Source organism: Scyliorhinus canicula, chromosome 5, assembly GCF_902713615.1.
Source record: "Scyliorhinus canicula chromosome 5, sScyCan1.1, whole genome shotgun sequence".
Lineage (NCBI taxonomy): Eukaryota > Metazoa > Chordata > Chondrichthyes > Carcharhiniformes > Scyliorhinidae > Scyliorhinus > Scyliorhinus canicula.
Window position 1 is genome coordinate 176,852,994 of NC_052150.1, and position 25,337 is coordinate 176,878,330.

At 43.7% G+C, this 25,337-nt stretch overlaps 1 protein-coding gene across 1 annotated transcript in view; it reads right to left on the minus strand.

Annotated features, from left to right (window-relative positions):
* Positions 1-10,938: 10,938 nt before the first annotated feature.
* enkur (enkurin, TRPC channel interacting protein) overlaps positions 10,939-25,337 on the minus strand; it is a 54,234-nt gene continuing 39,835 nt past the window's right edge. The window contains exons 4-5 of the mRNA XM_038798140.1: positions 12,202-12,348; positions 10,939-11,203 (exon numbers count right to left, since the gene is read on the minus strand). Coding sequence (XP_038654068.1) covers positions 11,030-11,203; positions 12,202-12,348 — 321 coding nt within the window. The 3' untranslated portion in view covers positions 10,939-11,029. The remainder of the gene's footprint in view (positions 11,204-12,201; positions 12,349-25,337) is intronic.

The window sequence follows — 25,337 nt, forward strand, 5'->3', positions numbered from 1 at the left end:
CTGAGATCCCCACCCTGTCCCATTTCCCTCTATCTTGGGATCTGTACAAATATGAAGTTTGTATGATTGCTACGTTTTGGAACTATGGCCAATATTTGCCGGCCGTTCACGCTGCTAAGATCTTCTGATCCCGTGACGGCAACACTCCGCTGTGTGTTTTTTGGTGGCGGGAGGTGAATTCAGTGGGAAATCCCATTGATAGTGGTGGGACCAGAAGATTCTGCTGTCGTCCAATGGCAGACCGCTTCCTGCCGCTGAGAAACACATCGCGGAGAGGCCAGAGAATATCACCCTGTGTCTTTAATTTAGGTTAAAATGATGGGGGCCATTTGAACTGTTCTGAAGTATGTGTGACAGGTCTGGGTAACGTGGCTATGAAAGCTCAAAGGGCGACCTGGGTTGTTTTGATGGGAGGAAGGTGTAAGATGTTCATTCTTGTAGAAAATGACAACAGCGTTTGTGCTTACATTGATTAGACGGGTAGTCTCCAAAGTCCCAGGCAGGTGTTGAGAAAGTCAGGTTGTAAAGAGTTCTATTTTAAACTGCTCATATGATTCCAGGATAGGATAGAGTTGGGATCTAAAAAATAGCTAATCAGCATGTGATTAACCTTGCCATGGAGCTGGGCCTTGATGGAGAGAGGATGCAGAGATAGCCATTTTCAGATTGGGTTACCAGTTTCCTAAAATATCACTGAATATTACAGCCAAAATTAGTCTGCTTGGATCTGGGAGAGAGAAAGCAGCTGGAGGATACATTTCTCTAAATTTCCACGTTAATGTTGTTGGGAGCCAACATTGATGAGGATTTAATATGAGGCTCAAAGATTCGTCTAGCTTTCACTAAAGAGAGAATCACCAGGAAAACCCTCACTGGGAAGGATCATTTTGGGTTATAAGTCACCAGGCTGAGAAACGGAAAAATGGAAAGTAACCATAATAATCATTTTGGTTCTGGGGAAATTGAATGTCTGTTTAAAGATCAATGTAAGGTGCGCTTGTAAAGTGGAGTTTTCAGTTACTTTAGCTGTAGGGAAACGTTGTGTTCTGTCATTTAAATTATAAGTTGTCAAATAGTGTTTAGTCAATTTTCTATGTAATCCTATGCAATTCAATCCATTGCAATCCATTAGGTGTAGGGAGGGAGTTCCACATTTTTGACCCTGGAACAAGAAGGAATGGTAATGTAGTTCTAAGTCATGGTGCATGATTTTGAGGAGAACTTGCATGTGGTGATGTTCTCATTCGTTCGTTCCCCTTGACCTTGCAGGTCTGAGAGACTAAAGGCTTTAAAGGTGCTGTCTAAGGATTCTTGGCGAGCTACTGCACATTCTGGATGTTTAAGAAGGTGGATGGGGTGTCAATCAAACAGGCTGCTTGTCAAGGATGGTGTTTAGCTTCTGGAGTATTGTTGGAGCTGCACTTATCCAGGCAAATGATTTGTGCCTTTATCTTGGTGAACAGGCTTTGGGGACTCACAATGGAATTTTTGACCAAGTGCAGTTGTTGCTCTTGTAGCCACAGTATTTATATGGCTAATCCAGTAAAGTGTCGGTTAAAGGTGTCTTTCCCGATGTTGATGGTGGGGAAATTCAGCAATAGTGTTGCTGTTAATATCAAGGCGAGCCGGTTGAATTCTTTCTTGTTGGAGTTGGTCATTACTTAACAGTTGTGTGATGTGAATATTACTTGCCCATGCCTGAATGTTGCCCAGGTCTTGCTACATGCAGATTAGGATTGCTTCAGTATCTGTGGAGTTGCAAATGGAACTGGACACAGTGCAATCATCAATGAACATCTCTCCTCTGATGGAAGAGCAAGTCATTGATGAAGAAATTGAAGATGATTGAACTGAGGACAACACTGAGGAACTCCTGCAGCAATGTCCTGGAGCTGAGACGATTGGCCTCCAACAACAGCCATTTTTTGTGATAGGTGTGAATCCCCCTGATTCCCATTGATTAAAATGTTACTAAAGCTCATTGATGCCACACATGGGCAAACTCTGCCTTGATGTCACTCTCACCTCATTTCCGGAATTGAGTTCTGATAAATTGCAAACAACTGTGGATGCTGGAGGCCTAAAACAAAACAGGAAATGCTGGAAAATGCTCTGTAGATCGAGCAAGATCTATGGAGAAATAAAGTGTTAATGTTTGAGGTCAGTGACCTTTCATCAGATTGGGGAGCACTTAGATAGGTAATAGGTTTTGAGCAAGAGCAAATGCAAATGGGAAGAGTGAGAAGACAAACAAAAAAGGCGGCCTGCGATTGGGTGGAGTGCAGGAAAGATTAAATAAAATGGTTTCATGGTGCAAAGCCAAAGGCAGTGGTGATTGGACAAGTAAAGAAACAGAAGATATATCTAGATGAGGTGCGATGGCAGGATTCTGCAAAACTGCTGCCCAAAAGTAAAAGAAACCCAGGGAAATATGAGAGATACAAGATCGAAAAAAAAATGAAACCAGCAAAGAAAGACAAAACAAAATGGAGGCAGGGGTGCGGAGGTTTCAATTGTGACTCAGTAGATCTTGGCAAGGGGTGCAGTTAGAACATAGAACATACAGTGCAGAAGAAGGCGATTTGGCCCATCGAGCCTGCACCGACCCACTTAAGCCTTCACTTTCACCCTATCCTTGTAACCCAATAATCCCTCTTAACCTTTTTTTTGGACACGTTAGCATGGCCAATCCACCTAACCTGCACATCTTTGGACTGTGGGAGGAAACCGGTGCACCCGGAGGAAACCCACGCGGACATGGGGAGAATGTGTAGACACCGCACAGACAGTGACCCAGTGTGGAATCAAACCTGGGACCCTGGCGCTGTGAAGCCATAGTGCTAACCACTGTGCTGCCCCAGTTTTCTGGAGTCTTCAATGTTACAACTGGATGTTGACGAGGCCAATGCCTTTGTTGTGTCCAGTGCACTCAACTGTTTCTAGTTAGAAATGTTTAATTTATGTGAGGCCTGTAGCGTTTTGCAATTGTATCACAATTGATCTTTGTAATTTAGAATATACTTCATTGAAAAAAAATTAAGTGGGGTAGGCGGATTGGCCATGCTCAATTTCCCCTGAATTGGAAAAAAAATTGGGTACTCTAAATTTATTAGAAAAAATTAAAACTAAGAAAAAATGACTTTTAAAATGTTAATTCATACATGGTATTGCATTCAGAGATGCTGTATACGTTAGAGGTGAAGATAATATTGGATTTTCACTCCTCTTTAACTGCTTTACAAAATAAAAATGTAAACAATTACTTGCCCTCATCACATGCTGCCTCTGTGCTATGTTACTGTGACAGATGTGATAGTAAGCATATTGCTTCTGTCCCTTAGGTTATGCTGCCTAGGAAACGGGTCAGATTGCAGGCGCAGTGAAATGAGCAACCAAAGTCCGGGCCACCCACAAGCACTGCAAACTGCTCCTGGCAGAGTAAGCGTTCTCTTCTGATTTCTATTCACTTTCACTGTAATTCAGAAAGACAAAGAGAAAAAACCCAAATGATTGACAGATTGTTATAAACTGAATTGCATTATTAATGACCACATCACCAGCAGATTATTACAAAGACATAGTGGGGAAGATTACCTTTGTGTGCAGTTCTTTCTAAATAGGTCCATGATTTTGTTAATGTAAAGCATCTTTCCCTCGTCAAGGCATAGACTATATGCAAAGTAGGGCCTACAGTGCCTTATCCTCATATTTGCAGAGGGGAAAGCCAGGCTTCACTATAAAGGGTAATGCACTTTATTGCCACTACCACTGAGGCTTGTGTTTTGTCTGAAATCTCATAAATCGATGTGAATAACCTATCCATTTCCCTGTTAAGTAGCAAGGGCATCAGACCTCCAAACCATTCCAGTTGGACAATAGAAGTATAGAGCATTTGATCAAAACTGTCCTAAGATATTAAATGAGTAGGAAACCAGTCAGTCTGTAAACCAACAAGATGAGGGACCATTACACTAACCAGGAGGTCAAAAACCTGCCTGACAATCAGTTAACCCAGGGAGTGTGAGCAGGACTAATTAGTTTTTACCTGAAAAGATTTAACTCTACAGAAACCCAGCCATAATCTATTCTGGAAATTCAGAGAATTCCAACTACCATTAATCTCCTAAATATAATGGTCGCGATCCAATGATCATGCTGTACCTGAAAAGCAGCTCACCGTGGCGCAGTGTGGCCAATGAAAGTGTTACGTCGTAACATCTCGTGAAATCATGTTAGATCTCGCTAGGCTTTGCGAGCCAGTTAGATCCCAGAAGCCGGATCTCCAGGCTTCTATTAACCATGCTGTGCCTTGCCACGCTGCTTTTCAGGATTTTAGGAGCAGTGTGGCTGTTCGATCGTGCCCGGCATCTTTTCTACTGATTTAATTGTACCCAGATATGCCCATCTGTTAAATGTCACACCACTAAAATGGTAAAACACTCCCTCTAAACCAGGGGTGGGCAAACTACGGCCCGCGGGCCGCATGCGGCCCGCCAAAGGTATTTCTGCGGCCCACCAAGTCATTAAAAAAAAAAAAAAAAAAAATTTCTTAAAAAAATTTTTTTTTTTTTAAAAATTTTTTTTTTAAGGTTAATGCGGGGGGGCTGTTGGGTTACTTACTGGTATAGGGTGGATACGTTGACTTGAGTAGGGTGATCATTGCTCGGCACAACGTCGAGGGCCGAAGGGCCTGTTCTGTGCTGTTCTATGTTCTATATGAGGCGCCCAGAATCATAACCGGGTGAAGTAATTATTTTACTTAATATACTATGCGGCCCTTTGTGAATTGTGAATTTCTGAATGTGGCCCTTGCACGGAAAAGTTTGCCCACCCCTGCTCTAAACACACATCTGTTGTGGAAACACAAGAGATGCGGAAAAGAGAGAAACGTTATCCCACTATCTCAAAAGCAAAATTGTCTAAACACGATTGCAAGTCAACCGACATTTTCTTGAAAACATACAAAGTTTGGGCCTCAATTACTTCCTGTGGTAACGAATTCCACAGGCTAACCACTCTCTGGGTGAAGAAATGTCTCCTATTCTCTGTCCTAAATGGTCTACCCCTTATCCTCAGACTGTGACCCTTGGTTCCGGACACACCCGCCTTTGGGAAAATCCTTCTTGCATCTAACCTGTCTAGTCAGGTTAGAATTTTACATATTTCTATAGATCGCCCCTCTCCGGCAAATAAAATCCTAATCAATTCAATCTCTCCTCATATGTCAGTCCCGCCATTCCAGGAATCAATCTGGTAAACCTTGGCTGCACTCACTCCAGAGAAAGAACATCCTTCCTCGGACAAGAAGACCAAAATTGCACACGATATTTTAGGTGTGGTCTCACCAAGGCCCCTGTATAATTGGAGCAAGACATCCTGCTCCTGTACTCGAATCCTCTTGCAATGAAAGCTAGCATACCATTTGCCTTCTTCACCACCTGCTACACCTGCATGCTTACCTTCAGTGACTGGTGTACGAGGATACCCAGATCTCGTTGCACCTTCCCCTCTCCAAATTAATTTATTTTTAAATTTTTTCCAATTAAGGGGAAATTTTAGCATAGCCTTGCATATCTTTTTTGGGTTGTGGGGGTAAGACTCACACGGGCAAGGGGAGATGTGAAAACTCCATGCGTACAGTGACCCGGGGCTGGGATCAAATGGGCCCTCAGTGCCATGAAGCAGCAATGCTAACCACAGCACCACCATGCCGCATTCCCTTGCCTAACTTATGGCTATTCAGATAATAGTCTGCCGTCTCATTTTTGCTACCAAAGAGGATAACTTTGCATTTATTCAAATTATACTGTATCTGCCATTCTTTTGCCCATTCACTCAACTTGTCCAAATCACACTGAAGGATCTTTGCATCTTCCTCGCAACTCATCCACCCACCTAACTTGGTGTCATTTGCAAATTTGGAGATATTACATTTTGCTTCCTCATCTAAATCATTAATATATATTGTGAATAGCTGGAGTTCTAGCATTGATCCAACTTGTCACTGCCTACCAATTTGAAAAAGACTTGTTAATTCCTATTCTTTGCTTCCAGACAACCAGTTTTCTACCCTTCTCAATACACTACCCCTAATCCCATCTGCTTTAATTTTACATGCTAGTCTTTTATGCGGGACTTTGACAAAAGCATTCTGAAAGCCCAAATATACCACATCCACAGACTCCCCCTCATCAATTCTACTAGTTATATACTTCAAGAATTCCAGTAGATTTGTCAAGCATGATTTCCATGCTGACTCTGTCTAATCCTGCCACTGTTTTCTAAGTGCACAGCTATAAAATCTTTGATAATGAATTCTAGAATTTTCCCCACTACTAATGTCAGGCTTACTGGTCTATAATTCCCTGTTTTCTCTCTATCTCCTTTTTAAATATGCAAGGACTGTTTCAGAGTCTGTAGAATTCTGGAAGATAATCACCAATGCATCCTAGAGCTATTTCTAGAGCCACTTCCTTAAGTACTCTGCTATGTAGATTATCAGACCCTGGGGATCTATCAGTCTTCAATCCCATTAATTTCCCAACACCATTTCTCTACTAATATTGACCTCCTTCAGTCCCTCCCTCTCACTAAACTCTGTGTACACCAACATTTCTGGTATCTGATTTGTGTCTTCATTTGTGAAGACAGAACCAAAGTATGTATTTAGTTGCTCAGCCATTTTTTTGTCCCCTATTATATATTCCTCTGTTTCTGACTGTAAGGGACCTACATTTGTATTCACCAAACTTTTTCTCTTCACGTACCTATAGAAACTTTTAGTCAGTTTTAAGGTTCCCTGCAAGTTTACTCTCGTACTCTATTTTCCCCTTCTTAATAAATCTTGTGGTCCTTATTTGCTGAATTCAAAACTGCTGCCAATCTTCAAGCTTGTTGTTTATCTTGGCCAATTTGTATGCTTCTTCCTTGGATCGAATACTATCTCTAATTTCCCTTGTAAACCATTGATCAGCCACCTTTCATGTTTTACTTTTGTGCCAGACAGGAATAAACAATTGTTGCAGTTCACCCATGCACTCGTTGAATGTTTACCATTGCCTATCCACTGTCATCCCTTTAAGTAATGTTCCCCAATCGATCAAAGGCAACTTACACCACATATTATTGTAGTTTCCTTTATTATGTTTCAGGACTCTAGTCTCAGAACCAACTACTTCATTCTCCATGGTGATGAAACATTCTGTCATATTATGATCACTTATCCCCAAGGGTCTCGCACAACTAGATTGTCAATGATTCTGTTCTCATTGCACAGTACCCAGTCTAGGATGGCCTGTTCTCGAATTGGTTCCTCAATGTGTTGGTCCAGAAAAATATCCCCTACACACTGCTAGAATTCCTCCTCTATGGTATTGCAGCTAATTTGATTTGCTCAATCTATATACAGATTGAAATCACCCATAATTATAGATGTTCCTTTATCGCATGAGTCTCTATATTCCTGTTTAATACCATTATGGCCTCAACTCCACTTTCTTCTCTGTCCTCCATAGCTGTTGACTCCCTTGTTGATCAAAAATCTATTTAACTCAGCCTTGACCCACCCTCCACTTTCTGGGGAAGAGAATTCCACAGACTTTTGACCTTCTGAGACAAAACAATCCTGTGACCCGTAGTTCGAGACTACTCCACAAGGAAAAATATTCAGCATCCACCCTGTCAAGTCCCCTCAGAATCCTATATGGTTCAATAAGATCACCTTTCATTCTTCTCAAAGCCAGTGAATATCGGCCCAACCTGCTCAACCTTTCCTCATCAGACAAACACTTCACTCAGGAATTAGTCCAGTGAACTTCCTCGGAATGGTTTCTAATGAAATCATATCCTTTCTTAATTGAGACCAAAACTTTGAACAATATTCCAGATGCAGTCAAAGTCCATACAGCTGCATCAACATTTCCTTACTTTTATTCTTAATCCCCTTTGCAATAAATTCCAACATTACATTTGCCTTCCTATCACTTGCTGTACCTGCATAACCAACATTTTGTGATATACCAGGCCATATAGACCCTATGTAACAGACTTCTGCAGTCTCTTCTCATTCAAAAAATGTCTTACTTTTCTATTCTTCCTGCCAAAGTGGACAAGTTCATATTTTTCCACATTATACTCCATCAGTTTAATTTTTGCTCACTCACTTAAACTATCTATGTAGACTCCACAATTTTTTTCCATTCAAGTATTTATTCCATTCCTTTCTGAAACCAATATTCAATTTGTATCCACCACATTATTAGGCAGTGTCTTCTAACCACTAGTTGTGTGAAAATGCTTGTCCTCACACTGCCTCTGGTTCTTTTGCTAATCACCCTTTGAATCTCACATTGAAAATTGTTTGGCCCTTCAAAACCTTCTGGCAGGAGGTTTTAAAATTGGAAAGAGTGAAATTGTTTCAGGAGGAGGAAAGACGAGCGAAGAGGTTGAGTGAGGGAATCTAATTTTTGGGCCTGAAGTGGACAGCTGAATACACGGCCATCTATGGTGCAGTGATTAAAATCAGGGAGATTGGAACTGGAGGTGGGTATAAATAGGCATTCTTAGTGATGGTTTGAATATCTGCTTGGAAGCTCACCTTGGGATCAAATATTAGTGTCGTCGCTAGGGAGAGGGATGAAGTTGGTTGCTAGGAAACGGAGTTTGGAGTGTGAATATAAAACAATGGCTTTAGTTTCCTCAATATTTAAGTCAAGTAAATTTTTGCTTCTCCAGTTCTGTATGTTGGAGAAGCAATTTGATAATTTAACATCAGTGGAAGAGCTGGTGAGGTTGAGCTGGGTGTTGTCATTTGAAAATTAGTGCTTTCAGATGATGTTGCCATTGAACAGATACTCAGATATTATTAAACAAACAAGCAGCAGGGTAGCATGGTGGTTAGCATAAATGCTTCACAGCTCCAGGGTCCCAGGTTCTGTGTGGAGTCTGCACGTCCTCCCCCTGTGTGCGTGGGTTTCCTCCGGGTGCTCCGGTTTCCTCCCACAGTCCAAAGATGTGCGGGTTAGGTGGATTGGCCATGCTAAATTGCCCGTAGTGTCCTAATAAAAGTAAGGTTAAGGGGGGGGGGGTTGTTGGGTTACGGGTATAGGGTGGATACGTGGGTTTGAGTAGGGTGATCATGGCTCGGCACAACATTGAGGGCCGAAGGGCCTGTTCTGTGCTGTACTGTTCTATGTTCTATATGTTCTCATGGTTGTAGAAATATAGAAACAACTTAAATTCTGGAACTAATGAGGGGCCAAGGATCTAATAAGAATGAGGCATTTAATCAATATAAGATATAATACTGGAGAAATTAATGGCACTAAGTGGTGTCAATCCCATGGACCATTACCTCTTTAAAAGAGGTAGCTGCAGTGAAAGTGGACACATTGATTTTGATCTTCTATCACTCCTTAGATTCTTGAACAGTTTCCAAAGATTGGAAAGTTGCCCAACAAAATCCTCCTATTTAAGAAAAACGGAAGAAAGAAAATGGGGAACTATAGGCCAGTTATCCTCACATCAGTAATATTCAAAATGCTAAAATGCATTATTAGGGATAATGTAACTTTTGTTTTAATACATTTAAAGTATCCAATTCATTTTTTTCCAATTAAGGGCAATTTAGTGTGGCTAATCCACCTACCCTGCACATCTTTGAGTTGTGGGGCGAAACCCATGCAAACATGAGGAGAATGTGCAAACTCCACACGGACAGTGACCCAGAGCCAGGACCGAACCTGGGATCTCAATGCCGTGAGGCAGCACTGCTAACCACTGCGTCTCTGTGCTGCCCAGGAATGATGTAACCTACATTAAAAAGAGAAACCATAGATTTCTGAAAGGGAAATCAGGTTTGACAAGTCTGTAATAAGGTGATAGTCAGGAACCAACGAATGTAGAGCATTTGGATTTTTAAAAAGCATTTGGTAAGGTGCCACACACATGGTTTGAAGAAATTTTGGATGCATGGACTGGGTGTCAGAAGATCTGGGCCGGGTTTCTCTAAAAACACTGCTTGCCGCAGGTCCGTACATGTGAGCGGCGGCCGCTTCCCCGCCAGCGCCGCGTAACATGGCGCAGCCAAACAGCGGGCCAGCGTGGACGTAGGTAGGCCCCCGCCCAGATCACGTGCGCCTGCTGATCGGTGGCCCCCGATCACGGGCCTAGCCATCGTGGAGGCCTCCCCCCGGACACTGACTCCCCCACCAGGGTGGCCACCACAGCCGCGCCGCCGAGCTATTGCCGGGTGGAACCATATGTGAACCACTCCAGCGTGAACTTGGCCGGTTGACTGCGCAGAACCACCACGGGGGCCGCTTTGAACAGTCCCGGACTGGCGCCGTGTCAACCGTGCGCGTGCGACTGGTGCTGATTCTCCGGTCACTGGAGAACCACGTCCCGCCGTCGGACCCGATCGCGGGTCTGAGGCCCCATTCTCTGCCCCAGCGCCGAGCACCATTTCGGCGCAGAGGCTCGGAGAATCCCGGCCCTGGACAGAAAACCTGGCTGTGTTTCCTAAGAGAAATATGCCGGTTTTCAGTTAGAAACTGACACTTTACCACTTTTTTTGAAAATTCTGCCCTTAATGTTCAACTCCTTTCCCTCCATCAATGAGGTGGTGTCTTTCATAGTGTAAACCTTATAGTTGAGTATGTTATGCCAAAATTTGCTTCTCAATGTAAAATAGAATAGACCACAAAGAATATTTAACATTCTGTACAATACAATATACATCAATTGTCATTTACAACAATTCCTCAGCAAATTAAATAAAGGGGTAATCTTGTGTTGATCATGAATTTAAATTGTAACTTTGTTCCACTAGTCACGTCACAATTTCGTCATTTTGGTGCTTATGGACATGCATTCTTCAAGTATGGAATTCATAGACATTTTATGTGGGCAACTATTTCTTGGATCAAAAATGTAACAAGATTTGCAGAATAATATAGCACTTTACTTTTTTCAAAACAGATACATAATAAATTTATTATTGAAAAAGAGAAGTTAAAAAAGGAAAATACGTTTAATTTTGTGGAATGTAGATAAATTTATGTTTCTCAATCTTGTCAATATCTTGTTCTAATTTTTTCATTTTGGTCTCAAGTCGTTCCTTGTGATGTTGCTTGGAAATAGTATCGATCAAAATGGAAAGACTTTGATATGCATGATTCAGCTCCGCCCAGTTTTGCTTTAGCCCCTGAAAGGTTACCAGAAATAGAAAAACAAACAAATCAACACCAACTCAATTTGAAGTTAAAATGATTTTAGTTAAGCTGCCTTAATATCAATAATCAAAATAAATATCCTGAGTTTATTCTTCCTTAAGGGAAGGCCTAATGGGGCATGATTCTTTAAACCACCTGTTATGGAAAGCAGTTTATGGCAATGTGAAACAGATAAAAATGTTAAACTTGATTGATATATCTGAATGATCTAGGCAATGCATCTGTTGAAAATTAAATAAAAAGGAAAGAGATTGCAATGATTTTCTACCCTATCATACAAGTTTCATTTTATTCATTTTCCCACCTTCCTCTCTTTCACCAGCTCAAAGTATACTATTTTCCCAAATTTCACAGGTCTAATGAAAGGTGAAATGTAAGGAAGAGCCTTTTTACGTAGCGAGGAGTAATGCCTGGAACTCACTGTCTACAAGGGTGGTGGATGTGGAGACGACCCACAATGCCAAAATTGGATAGGCACTCAAGGAAAATAAACTTGCAAGGTAATGGGGAGAGTGCGGGTGAATGGAACTGACTGGATTGCCCTACACGGAACTGGCATGTGCTTGATGGGCCGAATAGCCTCTTTCTGTGCCACAATGACATTATGAACTGTGAATGCCAGTGTGAATGGAGAGGTCTAAGGAGTGAAAGCATGGACTGGGATGAAGTAGGAGATGGAGTGATGCCAGACAACAAAACAAAATGTGAACATAAATTAGGGTGGAGGAGAAGACTACTGTCAGTGTAAATTGGGAGTAGGGGTAAAGTGTACTATCTTGAATTCACATGGCAGATGAAGATGCCAGCCAGCATGAACAGCAATGGGGGAGCTATGAGGTAAAGAAATAGTGAAACCGGTCTGATGGTCTCAATGACCTATTTTTTTCCTATTTTTCCCTTCCAGGTTTGGAATGTTAGCCGGCTATTTGCTTTTTTGAACATATCATGAAAGTGGATAATTATTGCTAACCGATAACACACTGTTTCGCTCATTTTCAGTCAACATTTTCATGGAACCTTGCAGTATTCGTTCCTTTACATAGGCATCGTAATCTTCTTGTGCTTTCTTCTCCTCTTCAGTCCGTCTAATCAAATAATCTGGAACTTTACCAAACTCCTGCAAGTGAAGTGATCCAGATTAACCTGAGTGCTAGGCATCCTTTATAGTTTTATTATTGAATTAATGTCAGATATAATAATTAGATATGCAAAACAAAAGGTGATCAATTTTATACTCGAGTTTTTAGGCTCATTAGAGTTACAAAAGACAGATTATGGAATATATGTAGGTTGACTGTAAACACATCTCATTTTTAAAGATTTGTATAGGCCATGCAGTTGTATGCAAATATTTTCTTTATGTTATGATTTAACATTAAATGTTAGTTAAACATTTCTAATTAGAATTTCAATTTTAAAAGATCGGACGACTAGGAGACTCTCTAATAGGACTACCATCACTAAACAACACTGTTCTGTAATAATTACTTGTTATTGCACTGGATGGCATTGTAAATCACTCAAAGGCTATCTGAAAAAAAATCTTCCACCATTCCTTTCCATCAGTAACTAAAAAGTTTAATAACCAAAATATGCAACTGGATCTTTAAACCAGGAAATATTTCAAATAATTACATATGTCACAAAATGGTTCAATTTGTTTATTGATATTTTCTGTCACTTTTAACACCCTCATTAAAGTTTTTACTTGAAGGCCTCAGCCTCTCTTAAATAGTTGGACTTTGACTTGATTTTTCTTTTGCTTAGTGCTAAGACTTGGCCAGCTGAAAGTAGCGTTTGAATATTGAGCAGGCACAGTGTATTTAATTTCCCAGAATGCATCAACAGTCAGTCAATCTGCTAGAATATTTTTCTCCAGTTTCTACTGGTTCAGTCCACATATATTTCACAATTGTTTGAAGATAAACTACAGGACAAATTTGAGGATATAAACTTAGGCACATTGGAGCAGGAGCAGGCCACTTGGCTCGTCAAGCCTGCTTCACCATTTGACAAGTTCATGGATGATCTGGTTGTGTTCTCAACTTCACTTTCCTATCTGCGCTCCCCATCACCCTTAGCCCCTTTGTCTATCAAAAATCTATGTAACTCAGTCTTGTTAGGAAATTAAAAGTAGTTTTAAGAGATTTATATTTGTATTGGTGAACATTAGAAATAAGGTATAGTTTTAAGTGGGTTTCATTATATATTTCTGTGCTTGGAAGGGTAAAACCTGTAGTTAGATTCATGCTGGACAAAGGTGTCTGTGTGTGTGGAGGTTCATTTCAGTTCTAGCTGTGATTCTATTGTGCTTCTAGAGGGCTATGGCATGAAGGGTAAATGAACCAGCAGTGGTTGCTTTGCAAACAAGGTCTTGTAAGGTAGAGAAGCTTTTAAGGTTTAGTTTCGCTAATTTGATTGCAGTTGGAGATAGATAGTGAGAGAGAAGGCAGCTCTGCTAGAAGCAGTTGCTTTTGGAAGGCTGAAGAGGGAATATATCTCTCAGCCTTGCTAGAAGAAAAGCCACACTATGACGTAATGGTGAAGAAAACAGATGTCAGAAATCTAAAGTCCAGCTCGTTAAGAAAATTAGAGAAAAGAAGAAAAGTTTCCAAGAAGACTGGAGTTAACAGAACAGGGGAAACTAGGAACTAGAGCAGAATACTGTTCAGCAAAATCAGAGTTCAAATTGCATTGGATTGTGAAATGCTGGAAAGATATCCACAATGGTGCTAGGTTTTGCAAGAAATTTGTACAGTTCGGGAAACATTATTTGAAATAATTGTGGAAACAGGTGACTGAACCTCAGAGTTTGTACAAAAGCCTTTAAGACAAAGAACCTCTGAAGGGGGATATGTAAAGCTTGAAAGTGAAACATTATTGGAAGCAGCAGAGGGAAAGCATAATTTAAAAGAAGATCTGTAAGTGATGATTTTAAAACTGAATTTGAAACCACTCCTGTGGAAGCCAAAGTTCAGTGTGACAAGATGGTTCATGGTATGAGAATCAGCTGGGGGGATTTTGAAGGAAAGATCCACAGACATTCACTTGGGGTCAGTGAGGAGTGTGTCTCATCACAGTCATCTTGTGTGCTTCAGAGGGATTTGGTACGCTAATCGGACCATTGTAGTTTAAGATGTACTTTGTAATCTGTATTGATCTAAAAATCAGTGTGCAATTTTTAAGCTCAGGGGAATAAAAGAGTATTGTATTAGAATCCAATTTTTAAATTTTTAATTTTAAAAATGTTCTTGTTAAAACTGTGGCGGTCCTGTAACTCTGTTCCTCTGTGTTTTTTAAAATAAAACTAAAAGATCTTTTGAGCCAGGGTTCTATTCTGGGATCTTCCTGTCCAGTTATATCATCAACTGGGATTGTAACAATTGTAACAATTGAGCAAATTCAATAACCCAGCCTCTATTGCTTTCTGGGGAAGAGCATTCTGCAAACTCACAATCCTCTGAGGGGAAAAAATCTCCTCATCTCCATTATTTTTTTAAAAATTCCAATTAATGGCCAATCCACCTACCCTGCACATCTTTGGGTTGTGGAGGTGAGTCCCATGAAGACACGGGGAGAATGTGCAAACTTCACAGTTTACCCCTGTGAGCTGGCGGGTATTAAAATATTTGAAGAGGCAATTAGTTTTGTCAGCTAGCCCAGGCACTTCCTGAGCTTTATCCAACATGTCTGCAATCCATTAGATGAATACATAGAAGGGATTTATTGACAATGAAACTGATTTGCTGGGAAGCCTTTACACAGTGAAATCACAATGTTGTGGCCAATCTCACTGAAAGGCTTTATTAGGAGGCAGTTATGAAGAACAATCATATTCAAATCTAAATGTTAACTTTGCTTTCCTGTCCACCGATGTTGCTAGATCTGCTCAGTATTTTCAGCACATTGTTTATTTCAGTGAAAGGCTTATTGTGCTTGCAAGATCTGTTCTGAGAGCCTGATTTCACTCCTTTCGAGGATCATTTGCAACTTTTTGAATGTACTTTCAATTACCTTGGGGTTCACCTTGGACACATCTTCATCGCAAATTTCCTCATTTGAGCCTTCACTATTGAAGCAACTTATGTAGCAGTCACTTGGATCCATGATGAGGAGCAGCCATAGCAGCAAGGAGCAAGAAACTCAAGAACACCATTGACACCAGGAGCAGCAATACCACCAACATTAGCTGTCTTCTCCACAGCCACTTGCCACTCCACAGGAGAAATGGGATGGAGGATAGTTGGAGGTAGTGCTCCAATTCGAAGGAGGTGAGATCCCCAGCACAGAGCATGCAGACAGAGAGTATGTTTCCTCAATATGATAGAGCAACAGTGCCTCATGAAGCTTAGGTCTTCATAGCAGGTCATTTCTGGCATCTGCAGTCTCATGGAAGGAGACCGGGGACGGGATCCTCCAATACCCTGCCGGGTTGGAGAATCGCCCGGGGCCGGCGTCAATCCCGTCGGTGGTCCCCCCGCGGCGATTCTCCGGCCCGCGATGGGCCGAAGTCCCGCCGCTGACAAGCCTCTCTTGCCGGCGGGAATCAAAACATCTACCTGACCGGCGGGATTGGCGGCACGGGCAGGCGCCGCAGTCGTGGGGGGGGGGGGGGGCACGGGGCGTTCTGACCCCGGGGGTGCCGCCACGGTGGCCTGGCCCGTGATCGGGGCCCACCGATCGGTGGACGGGCCTGTGCCGTGGGGGCACTCTTTTTCTTCCGCCTTCACCATGGTCTTCACCATGGCGGAGGCGGAAGAGACCCCCTCCCCTGTGCATGTGGCGGGATGACGTCAGCAGCTGCTGACGCTCCGGCGCAAGCACGGACTTACGCCGTCCGGCGAAGTCCTTTCAGCCCTGGCTGGCGTGGCGCCAAAGGCCGTTCACGCCAGCCAGTGGAGTGGGAACCACTCCGGCGCGGGCCTAGCCCCTCAATGTGAGGGCTTAGCCCCTAAAGGTGCGGAGACCTCCGTACCTTTGGGGCGGCCCGACGCCGGAGTGGTTCACGCCACTCCAACACGCCGAGACCTCCCGGCCCGCCAGGTAGGGGAGAATCCCGGCCCTGATCTATTAGGTCAGCATTACCAGTGGCCGACAAGGTCAGCATTGCCCTATTTGTTTTGCCTTTAGCTCCTGCCAGGGATATGCTTGTGACACATCTCTGGAATCTCACCTTCTGCTACCATCTTTCACCACACTGATGCCTTATTACCCAAGGCTGCCGCGTATGTGCATTTTTACACGTATGAGGCCAATCAAACACTGAGGGCTGTTGGCTTCATTGTGGCGGTTGGATGGAGGGAGTTATTGACTGCACGCATGAGGCATTCAAGACATTTCTGCTCAGCCAGGAATCTTCAATAATTGCACAGGATTCCACTCCGTCAGTGTTCAGTTTTTTGATGATCACATGTCTGCTCTAGTTATCCAGGAAGCTATCATGATTCATTCACTCTCCATCATATATCCAAAAGGTTTTCAGCCGTCGACACAGTATCATTGGCTGGCTCCTGCGGGAGGAGACTTGACCAATGGCTCCTGGAAGAAACCCTACAAGTAAACCAGAGTGTAGATACAACATGGCCACAAGGGCGACAACAGAGCAACAGATGGGGGCCTCACGGTAGCATGGTGGTTAGCATCAATGCTTCACAGCTCTAGGGTCCCAGGTTCGATTCCCGGCTGGGTCACTGTCTGTGTGGAGTCTGCACGTCCTCCCCGTGTGTGCGTGGGTTTCCTCCGGGTGCTCCGGTTTCCTCCCACAGTCCAAAGATTTGCGGGTTAGGTGGATTGGCCATGCTAAATTGCCCGTAGTGTAAGGTTAATGGGGGGGATTGTTGGGTTACGGGTATACGGGTTACGTGGGTTTAAGTGGGGTGATCATTGCTCAGCACAACATCGAGGGCCGAAGGGCCTGTTCAGTGCTGTACTGTTCTATTCTATCTATCTGAAGGTGCCCCAAAGACGTTGCGAATGGTTATGGCCTTCTGTACTTTTTGCAACATTGTGCTGCATGCTGTAGAGGAGTGGAGCTACAGGAAGAGGAAGGTGCCAGATCATAGAATTTACAGTGCAGAAGGAGGCCATTCGGACCATCGGGTCTGCACCAGCTCTTGGAAAGAGCACCCTATCCAAGACCACACCTCCACCCTATCCCCGTAAATCAGTAACCCCACTTAACCTCTTTTTCTTTGGGCACGAAGGGTAATTTAGCATGGCCAATCCACCAAACCTGCACATCTTTGAACTGTGGGAGGAAACCGGAGCGCCCGGAGAAACCCATGCAGGCACGGGAAGAATGTTCAGACTCCGCACAGACAGTGACCCAAGCCGGGGGACGAACATGGGACCCTGGAGCTGTGAAGCAACTGTGCTAACCACTGTGCTACTGTGCTGTCCACCCAGATACAACCATGGTGCCTGCAGCCATTGACTTGACCACCAAAGAAGCTTGTGATGGCCTCATCCAGCCATGCTTTACCTAACCTGGGTGCATGAGGTCTAACAGTACCATTGGAATGCAGCTATCTGCCATACCCATTTCCATTGTGTGTTACCCTGCTGATGTCCAAGGATGACCTCCTCCAATGTGGTCAGGGGCTATGTTTGTACGTCTATCCCCAATTCTCTGTCTCTCCCCAGAGTTGTGTACTCTCTTCTACCATGGGAAAAAACAGAGAGTTAAGAGCATGAGAAGTGGAATGAGTGTTGAAGATGGAATGAAAACATTTGAGGAAGGTAACTTTGAAGAATAGGTGTGAGATGGCTGTTGTTGCTCAGATGGAGATTTGATGAGGTGACTGGAGAGACAGGAATGTGTGACGGTCAGAGGAGTTCTGTGCAAGAGACTGCTAAGGAAGGTAGAGAGTGATAGATGTAATCTGAAAATGGTATGCCACTTACCATTCCTGTCATAATAAGGTCATTAAACATCTTCTTTCTATGACTTTTTCCAAGCACCCTCACACCAAGGTTCCTTGTAGTCATTCTGAGCCCCGCTGGAGTCCCTTTAAATAGACAGTCCTCATAATGCTCGCACTCTGAAAGCCTAGAAGCAGGATGCTCATGTTGTAGCTGTTAAAGAGCCACGTCAAAGGTTGCTTTAATTATCAATTGGTCCTTGGTCCACTACCGGCCTCCTTTTTGTGTACAGGTCTTCAAAATACTGCCCATAGTGGCAGGGATTAGGGTAAGAAGAGAGAGACTTCAGCAGCCAAGGCAAAAAAACAATCCATAAAAAGAAGAGATTCAGATGCTGGAAGCATGACTAATAGCCACACCACCTAGGACCGCAAAGCGTAAGAGTGGTGAATGTAATCTTTGTCAATGAAATGAAGAAAATGTTGCAGTTATTTCCTGTCTCTCAAGCTCAGGACATCCAAGTATTTTTGAAGTGCACTAACTACTGTAATGTAGCATGGTCGCTGACTTGCATCGAGCAAGAGAACAGAAAGAGCATTGGATAAATACCAGATTATACATTTAAATGATATGGATTGAGAGATAATTGCGAGCCAGGGTATCAGAATAACTTCTTTGAAAGATGCTGAGGAATCTTTTCCACCTACTGAGGAGAGAAGCCTTGTTTGATGTCTCCTTAAAAGGATGGCACCTCCAATATGGCAGTTCTTCAGCACTGGGGTGCCCACATAGATTGAGAGTTCAACTCTCGAGTGAGTTTTGAATCTATGATCTTCTGATTCAGAGGCCAAAGTGCACGCAAGGTTGTCAAATTGACCATGAACAGCAACATATCCCTCTTCTTCCATTCTGATGTGATGACATGATGATATGGTTACAAAAGAGGTCACGTGTTGGGAGCACGGGAGTTAACCCTGGGAATGCCAGCATGGCACAAGTTGAAGTAGCTGCTAGTGAATAAACTACTTTTTGTTATAAGTCCTTGCTGTCTGTGATTTGGGAGTCCAAAACATTCACACAATATCAGGGGTTTGCAAAATAGCACAAGCACAAAAGCTTGAACTCCTGAAAGACCAAAACTGAAAATGTCCCCAGTTCTGGGCTCCACCCTGAGATGTTCTGATGTTGGCTGCTGATCCTTTGGTGCTGCTTCCTGCAGTACTCAGGCAAAGTGCTCAAGCATCACAGTCTGATTGGTATGCTAGTCAATAATCGCCACATGCTAGATGGCATGCCTCCCTTTGGGAATCCACTTGGGAGCTGTGAAGTGCTCACTTAACTACGAATGCCAATTGCTTATTAGCAATAATATTCAGCCCCATGGCCAGAGTCCTCCGTGGTCAGTGGGAGTTATGGGCCCGGATTCTCCAAAAACGCGGCTAAGTGTTGACTCTGGTGTAAACACTGGCGTGTTTCACGCCGACGTCAACGGGCCTCTTGGCCCAGCAATTCCGTGGCTCACAGGGGGCCAGCACGTGCCAGAGTAGTCCGCGCTGCTCCAGCTTCCAAACGCGGGTCCGCGCATGCGCTGGGTCCACGCATGCGCTGAGCCCGCGCAACATGGCAGAGCCACACAGCAGGCTGGCGCGGAAGAAGGTAGCCCCCCCCCCCAGATCCCGCGCGACCGTCGATCAGTGGCCCCGATCGCGTGCCTGGCCTTCGTGAAGACCCCCCCTGGAGACTGAATCCCCCGCCCCCCCACCAGTACGGCCACCGCAGCCGCGACACCGAGCTCCCTCCGGGTGGAACTATATGTGAACCATGCTGGCGGGAACTCGGCCCATCTAGATAATCGGCGTGGGGGCCTCTTTCAATGGCCCCTGACCAGCGCATGACTTGCGCTGATTCTCTGGTCGCTGGAGGTTCGCGTCCCGGCGTCGGATCCAATCGCGGGTCTGAGGCCCCATTCTCCACCTCCGCACCGAGCACGATTTTGGCGCGGAGGCTCGGTGAATCCCGGCCATGGGTGGTCGGTGGGACAGACGGGTGGGGTCTGGAGTTGCTCCCACAATGGGTACATATGACCCAGGGGATGGCATGGTGGGCCCACAGGTGCCAAGACACCCACCCTGCCCCCAATCGATGCCAGCCCACCTCAACCGAGGCTGCCCCCAATGGGGGCTCCTCCCCCCACCCCTACCATCCCCTGAGCACTAGGGCAGCAACCCCAGTGCCACCTGTTCTCATTGCCGAGGAGCAAAGATGGCTCCTCACCTTCTCGGATCCCTGCAGCTGCTATTCCGCTAGTTTTACATTGTTAAAAAGATTTACCGGTGCCCATGTGACCACTTGCTGGGGAGGCAGTTAGATCATGGGAGACAGTTAAATAGGGGGTCATTCCGTTAATTGTATTGAGATTGGCCTTAAGTGGTGATTATTGGTTTCTTGCCATGCCACAGCGGGGAATCCGGATATCGCTAACGGGAGCTGGCTGGTTAAATTGCAAAGCGCTCGGCGCTCGGCGCAGTTCTCAATTTTGGCCTCTCTCGCGATCTAACGGCCTTACTGCGTTCAGGCTTAAGCGCAATGTGAACATTAAATCGGCCCCATAATCCTTGATGGACATGTGTTACATTCAACCTCCCAAAGAGCAGATGAATTAATACAATCTTACATGGCCAATCTGAAAATATTGGCAAAGAAATGTGCGTTTGGAACTCTCACTGATGAACTAATCAGGGATTGAATAGTTGGTGGAGTTCATAACGATTTAGTCTGTAAGCAGCTGCTGCAAGAGAAATTGTAAATCCACAAGCAGCCACTAGTATCTGTATGTTAAACGAACAATCAGAAAACAGAAGCATTTGAACAGCCAGCACCCTCAGAACAGAACAAGTAACCTTGCATATGATAAAATATGCAACAGATGTGGGAAATGGAATCACTTCTGTAAGGTTGAAACCACAGTAGCTCTCCTCTACCATCAGTAACATAGTGGTCAGTCCTCCAGGGGTAGGAATATCAGTAAGGTGGACTGGAGCTCAGCCAAAGCTACAGTCCTTCAAAAACACTCTACTGCGAGAGTTTTGACATTGTCACAGAAAACGGTGTGACCTTCACCACCCTCAACATAATTTGCAGTAATGCAAGACTGAAGGTAAAGATTGATACTGGAGCAGTGTAACAAATTGTCCATTAGGCAGGAAATCAGAGATGCATGTGATAAAGGAACAAGGATCTGTGATGATGGATGACTTTAATCTGCATATGGATTGTTGAGTCAAATTAGTCACAGTCCAATAGAGGAATTTCTGGAGTATGTCCAGGATGGTTTTCAGGACCAATATGTTGAGGAACCAACAAGGGAACAGGCCATCTTGGACTGGGTGCTGTGCAATGAGAAAGGAATAGGTGTGAGAACCCTTGGAGATAAGTGACCATAATATGAAAGATTTTTTTTTATCAATGTGGATAGTGAAGTAATTGATCCTGAGACCAGGGTCCTGAACCTCAATAAAGGTAACTATAACAGTACGAGACATGAGTTGGCTCTGATGGACTGGGAAACATTACTGAAAGGAAGGACAGAGGACAAGCAATGATAGGCATTCAAGGAACGAATAGGTGAACTCCAAAAGTTGTTTATTCCTATTTGGCACAAGAGTAGAAAGGGAACTGTGGCCAAACCATAGCTTACAAGGGAAATTGGAGGTAGTATTAGATTCAAAGAAGAGGAAAACAAATTTGCAAGAAAACGCAATAGACCTGAGGATTAGGAACAGTTAAAATTCAGGGAAGGCAGACCAAGTGATTGATTAATGAGGGGGAAATACAATATGAAAGTAAGCTGGAGGGCAATATAAAAATTAACTGTGAAAGTTTCTATAGGTATGCAAAGAGAAAAAGATTGATAAAGTTGAACGTAGGCCCCTTACATGCAGAAATGGGGGAATTTATTAAGGGGAACAAAGAAATAGTTGAGGAACTAAATTTGTATTTTGCTTCTGCCTTCACAAAGGGAGACATGAATAATGTATTGGAAGTTCTCAGTAAAATAAGTTTTAGGGAGGAGCTGAAGGAAATTAGTATTAGTAGAGAAATGGTTTTGGGGAAATTAATGGGATTGAAGGCGGATAAATCTCCAGGGCCTGATAATCTTCATCCCAGAGTATTTAAGGATGTAGCCATAGAAATAATAGATCCATTGGTGGTCATTTTCCAAAATTCTTCGGACTCTGGAATGGTTCCTACAGATTGGAGGGTAACTAATCTAACCTCACAATTCAAAAAAGGAGGCAGAGAGAAAACAGGTAACCAAAGACTAGTAAGTCTAATGTCGATAGAAGGGAAGCTGCTAGAGTCCATTATCAAGGACTTCAAAGCACAGCATTTGGAAAGCAGTGGTATAATCAGACAAAGCTAGCATGGATTTACGAAAGGGAAATAATGCTTGACAAATCTACTAGAATTCTTTGAAGATGTAACTAGTAGAGTTGACCAGGGAGAACCAGTGAATGTGGTTTATTTAGACTTTCAGAAGGCTTTTGACAAAGTCTCACACAGCAGAATACTATGTAAAGTTAAAGCGGATGGGATTGCAGGTAGTGTCGTGAGATGGATAGAAAGCTGATTAGCAGACGGAAAGCAAAATGTTGGAATAAATGTTTTTTTTTTCGATTGGCAGGCAGTGACTAGTGGGGTACTGCAGGGATCTGTGATAGGACCCTAACTGTTCACATTATATATTAATGATTTGGACAAGGGAACTAAATGTATTATCTCCAAATTTGTGGATGATACAAAGTTGGGTGGGAGGGTGAGCTGTGAGGAGAATGCAGAGATGCTTCAGAGGGATTTGGACAGGCTGAGTGAGTGGGCACATGCATGGCAGATACTGTATAATGTGGATAGGCATGGCAAATGCAGTATAATGTGGATAAATATGAGATTATCCGCTCTGATAACAAAAATGGGAAGGCAGATTATTATTTGAATAGGTGTAAATTGAGAGAGGTGGCTACTCAGTAAGTCGTCTGTGTCCCTGTGCATCAGTTGGTGAAAGTAAGCGCGTTGGTGCAGCAGGGGTAAAGAAGGCAAATGGTATGGTGGCCTGCATAGTGAGAGGATTTGAGTGTAGGAATAGGGATGTTTTACTGCAATTGTGATAATAATCTTTGTTAGTGTCACAGGTAGGCTTTAACTCTTCCAATGGTGCTGTGAAGCAACGGTGTTAACCACTGTGCTACCATGTATAGGGCACTGGTGAGGCCACACCTGGAGAAGTGCGTGTAGTTTTGGTGTCCTTATCTTAGGAAGGATGTTCTTGTTATGGAGGGGGTGCAGTGACGGTTTACCAGGCTGATTCCCTAGAATGGCGGGACTGTCATATGAGAGATTAATTTAATTTGGATTATATTTATTGGAGTTTCGAAGAGTGAGAGGTGTTCTCTTAGAAACTTATAAAATTCAAACAGGATTATACAGGATAGACTCAGAAAAAACTCCCGATGGTGGGCGAGTCCGTATCTAGGGGTCATAGTTTGAGGATCAGGGACTGAGGTGACCTTTTAGGACTGAGGTGAGGAGAAATTTCTTCACCCAGAGAGTGGTGAATCTGTCGAATTCACTGCCACAGAAAGTAGCTGAGGTCAAAAGCTGTGTAATTTCAAGAAGGAGTTATATACAGCTCTTGGGGCTAAAGGGATCAAGAGATATGGTTGGGGATGGGGGTGGGGGGGGGGGGGGTGGTGAGAAGGCTGGATCAGAGTATTGAATTTGATGATCAGCTATGATCATGATGAATGGCGGATCAGGCTCGAGGGCCGAATGGCCTCCTCCTGATTCTAGTTTCTATGTTTGTTTGTATCTCCAGCCAAATGTTACGAGACCTTGACGCATATGTAGGCCAATACCCCAGAACCCAGGGGATCTTGGGCCTTACCGTTGACATACCATCCCACAGTGAATGTGTGACTACCCTCCACTACGTACAGTATAGTTTTAGATTTCATATAGTTGACCAAAATTTAAGGCCACCAGTTGGTCTTCAGGACAGCATTACATTGGGGCTCATTCAACTTGGTCCAGAAGTGCCTGCTGTACAAACCAGGCTCCAGAGATGACAGCATACAAAAACCTCTTCAACTGTGTCATCATTGGCAAGTTATCAGTTCTATACCACATGAGACTAAATGATTCGGCACCACCAACCGTCTGTGCTCCGAGAAGAGTACAAGTGGCCATGAAGTAGAAAGTAGTTCATGAGCTGCACAGATGTCAGCACTCAGTGTTATAACTTCTGTAGATGAGGCCACAGAATGGGTTTCAGCAATGATGGCCAGAGTAAAGGAAGATGGCACAGTCAGGATATGCATTGGTCCAGTGTACTTAAACAAGGCACTGTTTAAACAAGATGCTCAGACCTTGATATGAAGACAGTGGAACAGGTGCTAGCAGACAATACTAAGGTGTTTAGCATCCTCGATGTGAAATGTGGGTTCTCTCTGAACCCGTTTGATGAAGACTCCTCAAAATTAACCACATTCATGCCTCTGGTAGTCAGATATCATTTTCTCCATGGGATCTCTCTACTGGCAATGAGGTAATCCAGCGGTGCATGGAGCGATTCTTTGCAGACCAAACCTGCAAAATCATTGTCGAAAACATTCTGCTTTGAGATTGCACTATGCAAGAACATGATGCACGACTTTGTCCCATCCTTGACAGAATCAGGACTATACAGCTGAAGTCTAATCCTTCCAGTTGCAGATTCAGACTCAACCAGGTTCCTTACATGGGCCATTTACTCACAAACGATAGTGGATAGCCGATCCAGAAAATTAAATGGCAGTACGACAGATGTCCAATCCTGTGGACAAGCACATCCTTCAGCACTTTCTTGTTATCACAAATTATCTTTTGTTTATTCCCGGTTATCGTGAGGTCACTGGACCTCTTCATTAACTTCTCTACCAGGGTGCTGAATGGTGCTGGCAAGAGCACCAAACAACGGTCTTCAACAGACTCAAACAGGCACTCTCAGCCCCACCGATGCTACAATACTTTGATGTGTGAGCACACATACTTATATCAGCAGATGTCCCCAGCACTGACTTGGTGCAGTCTGCATCCAGAATGGGAGACCAGCAACCTTTGCTTCTCACTGACACAGATCCGTTATGCACAAATTGAAAAGGAACTTTTTGAATTCGTTTTTGTCAGGCGGCATGGTGCACAGTGGTTAGC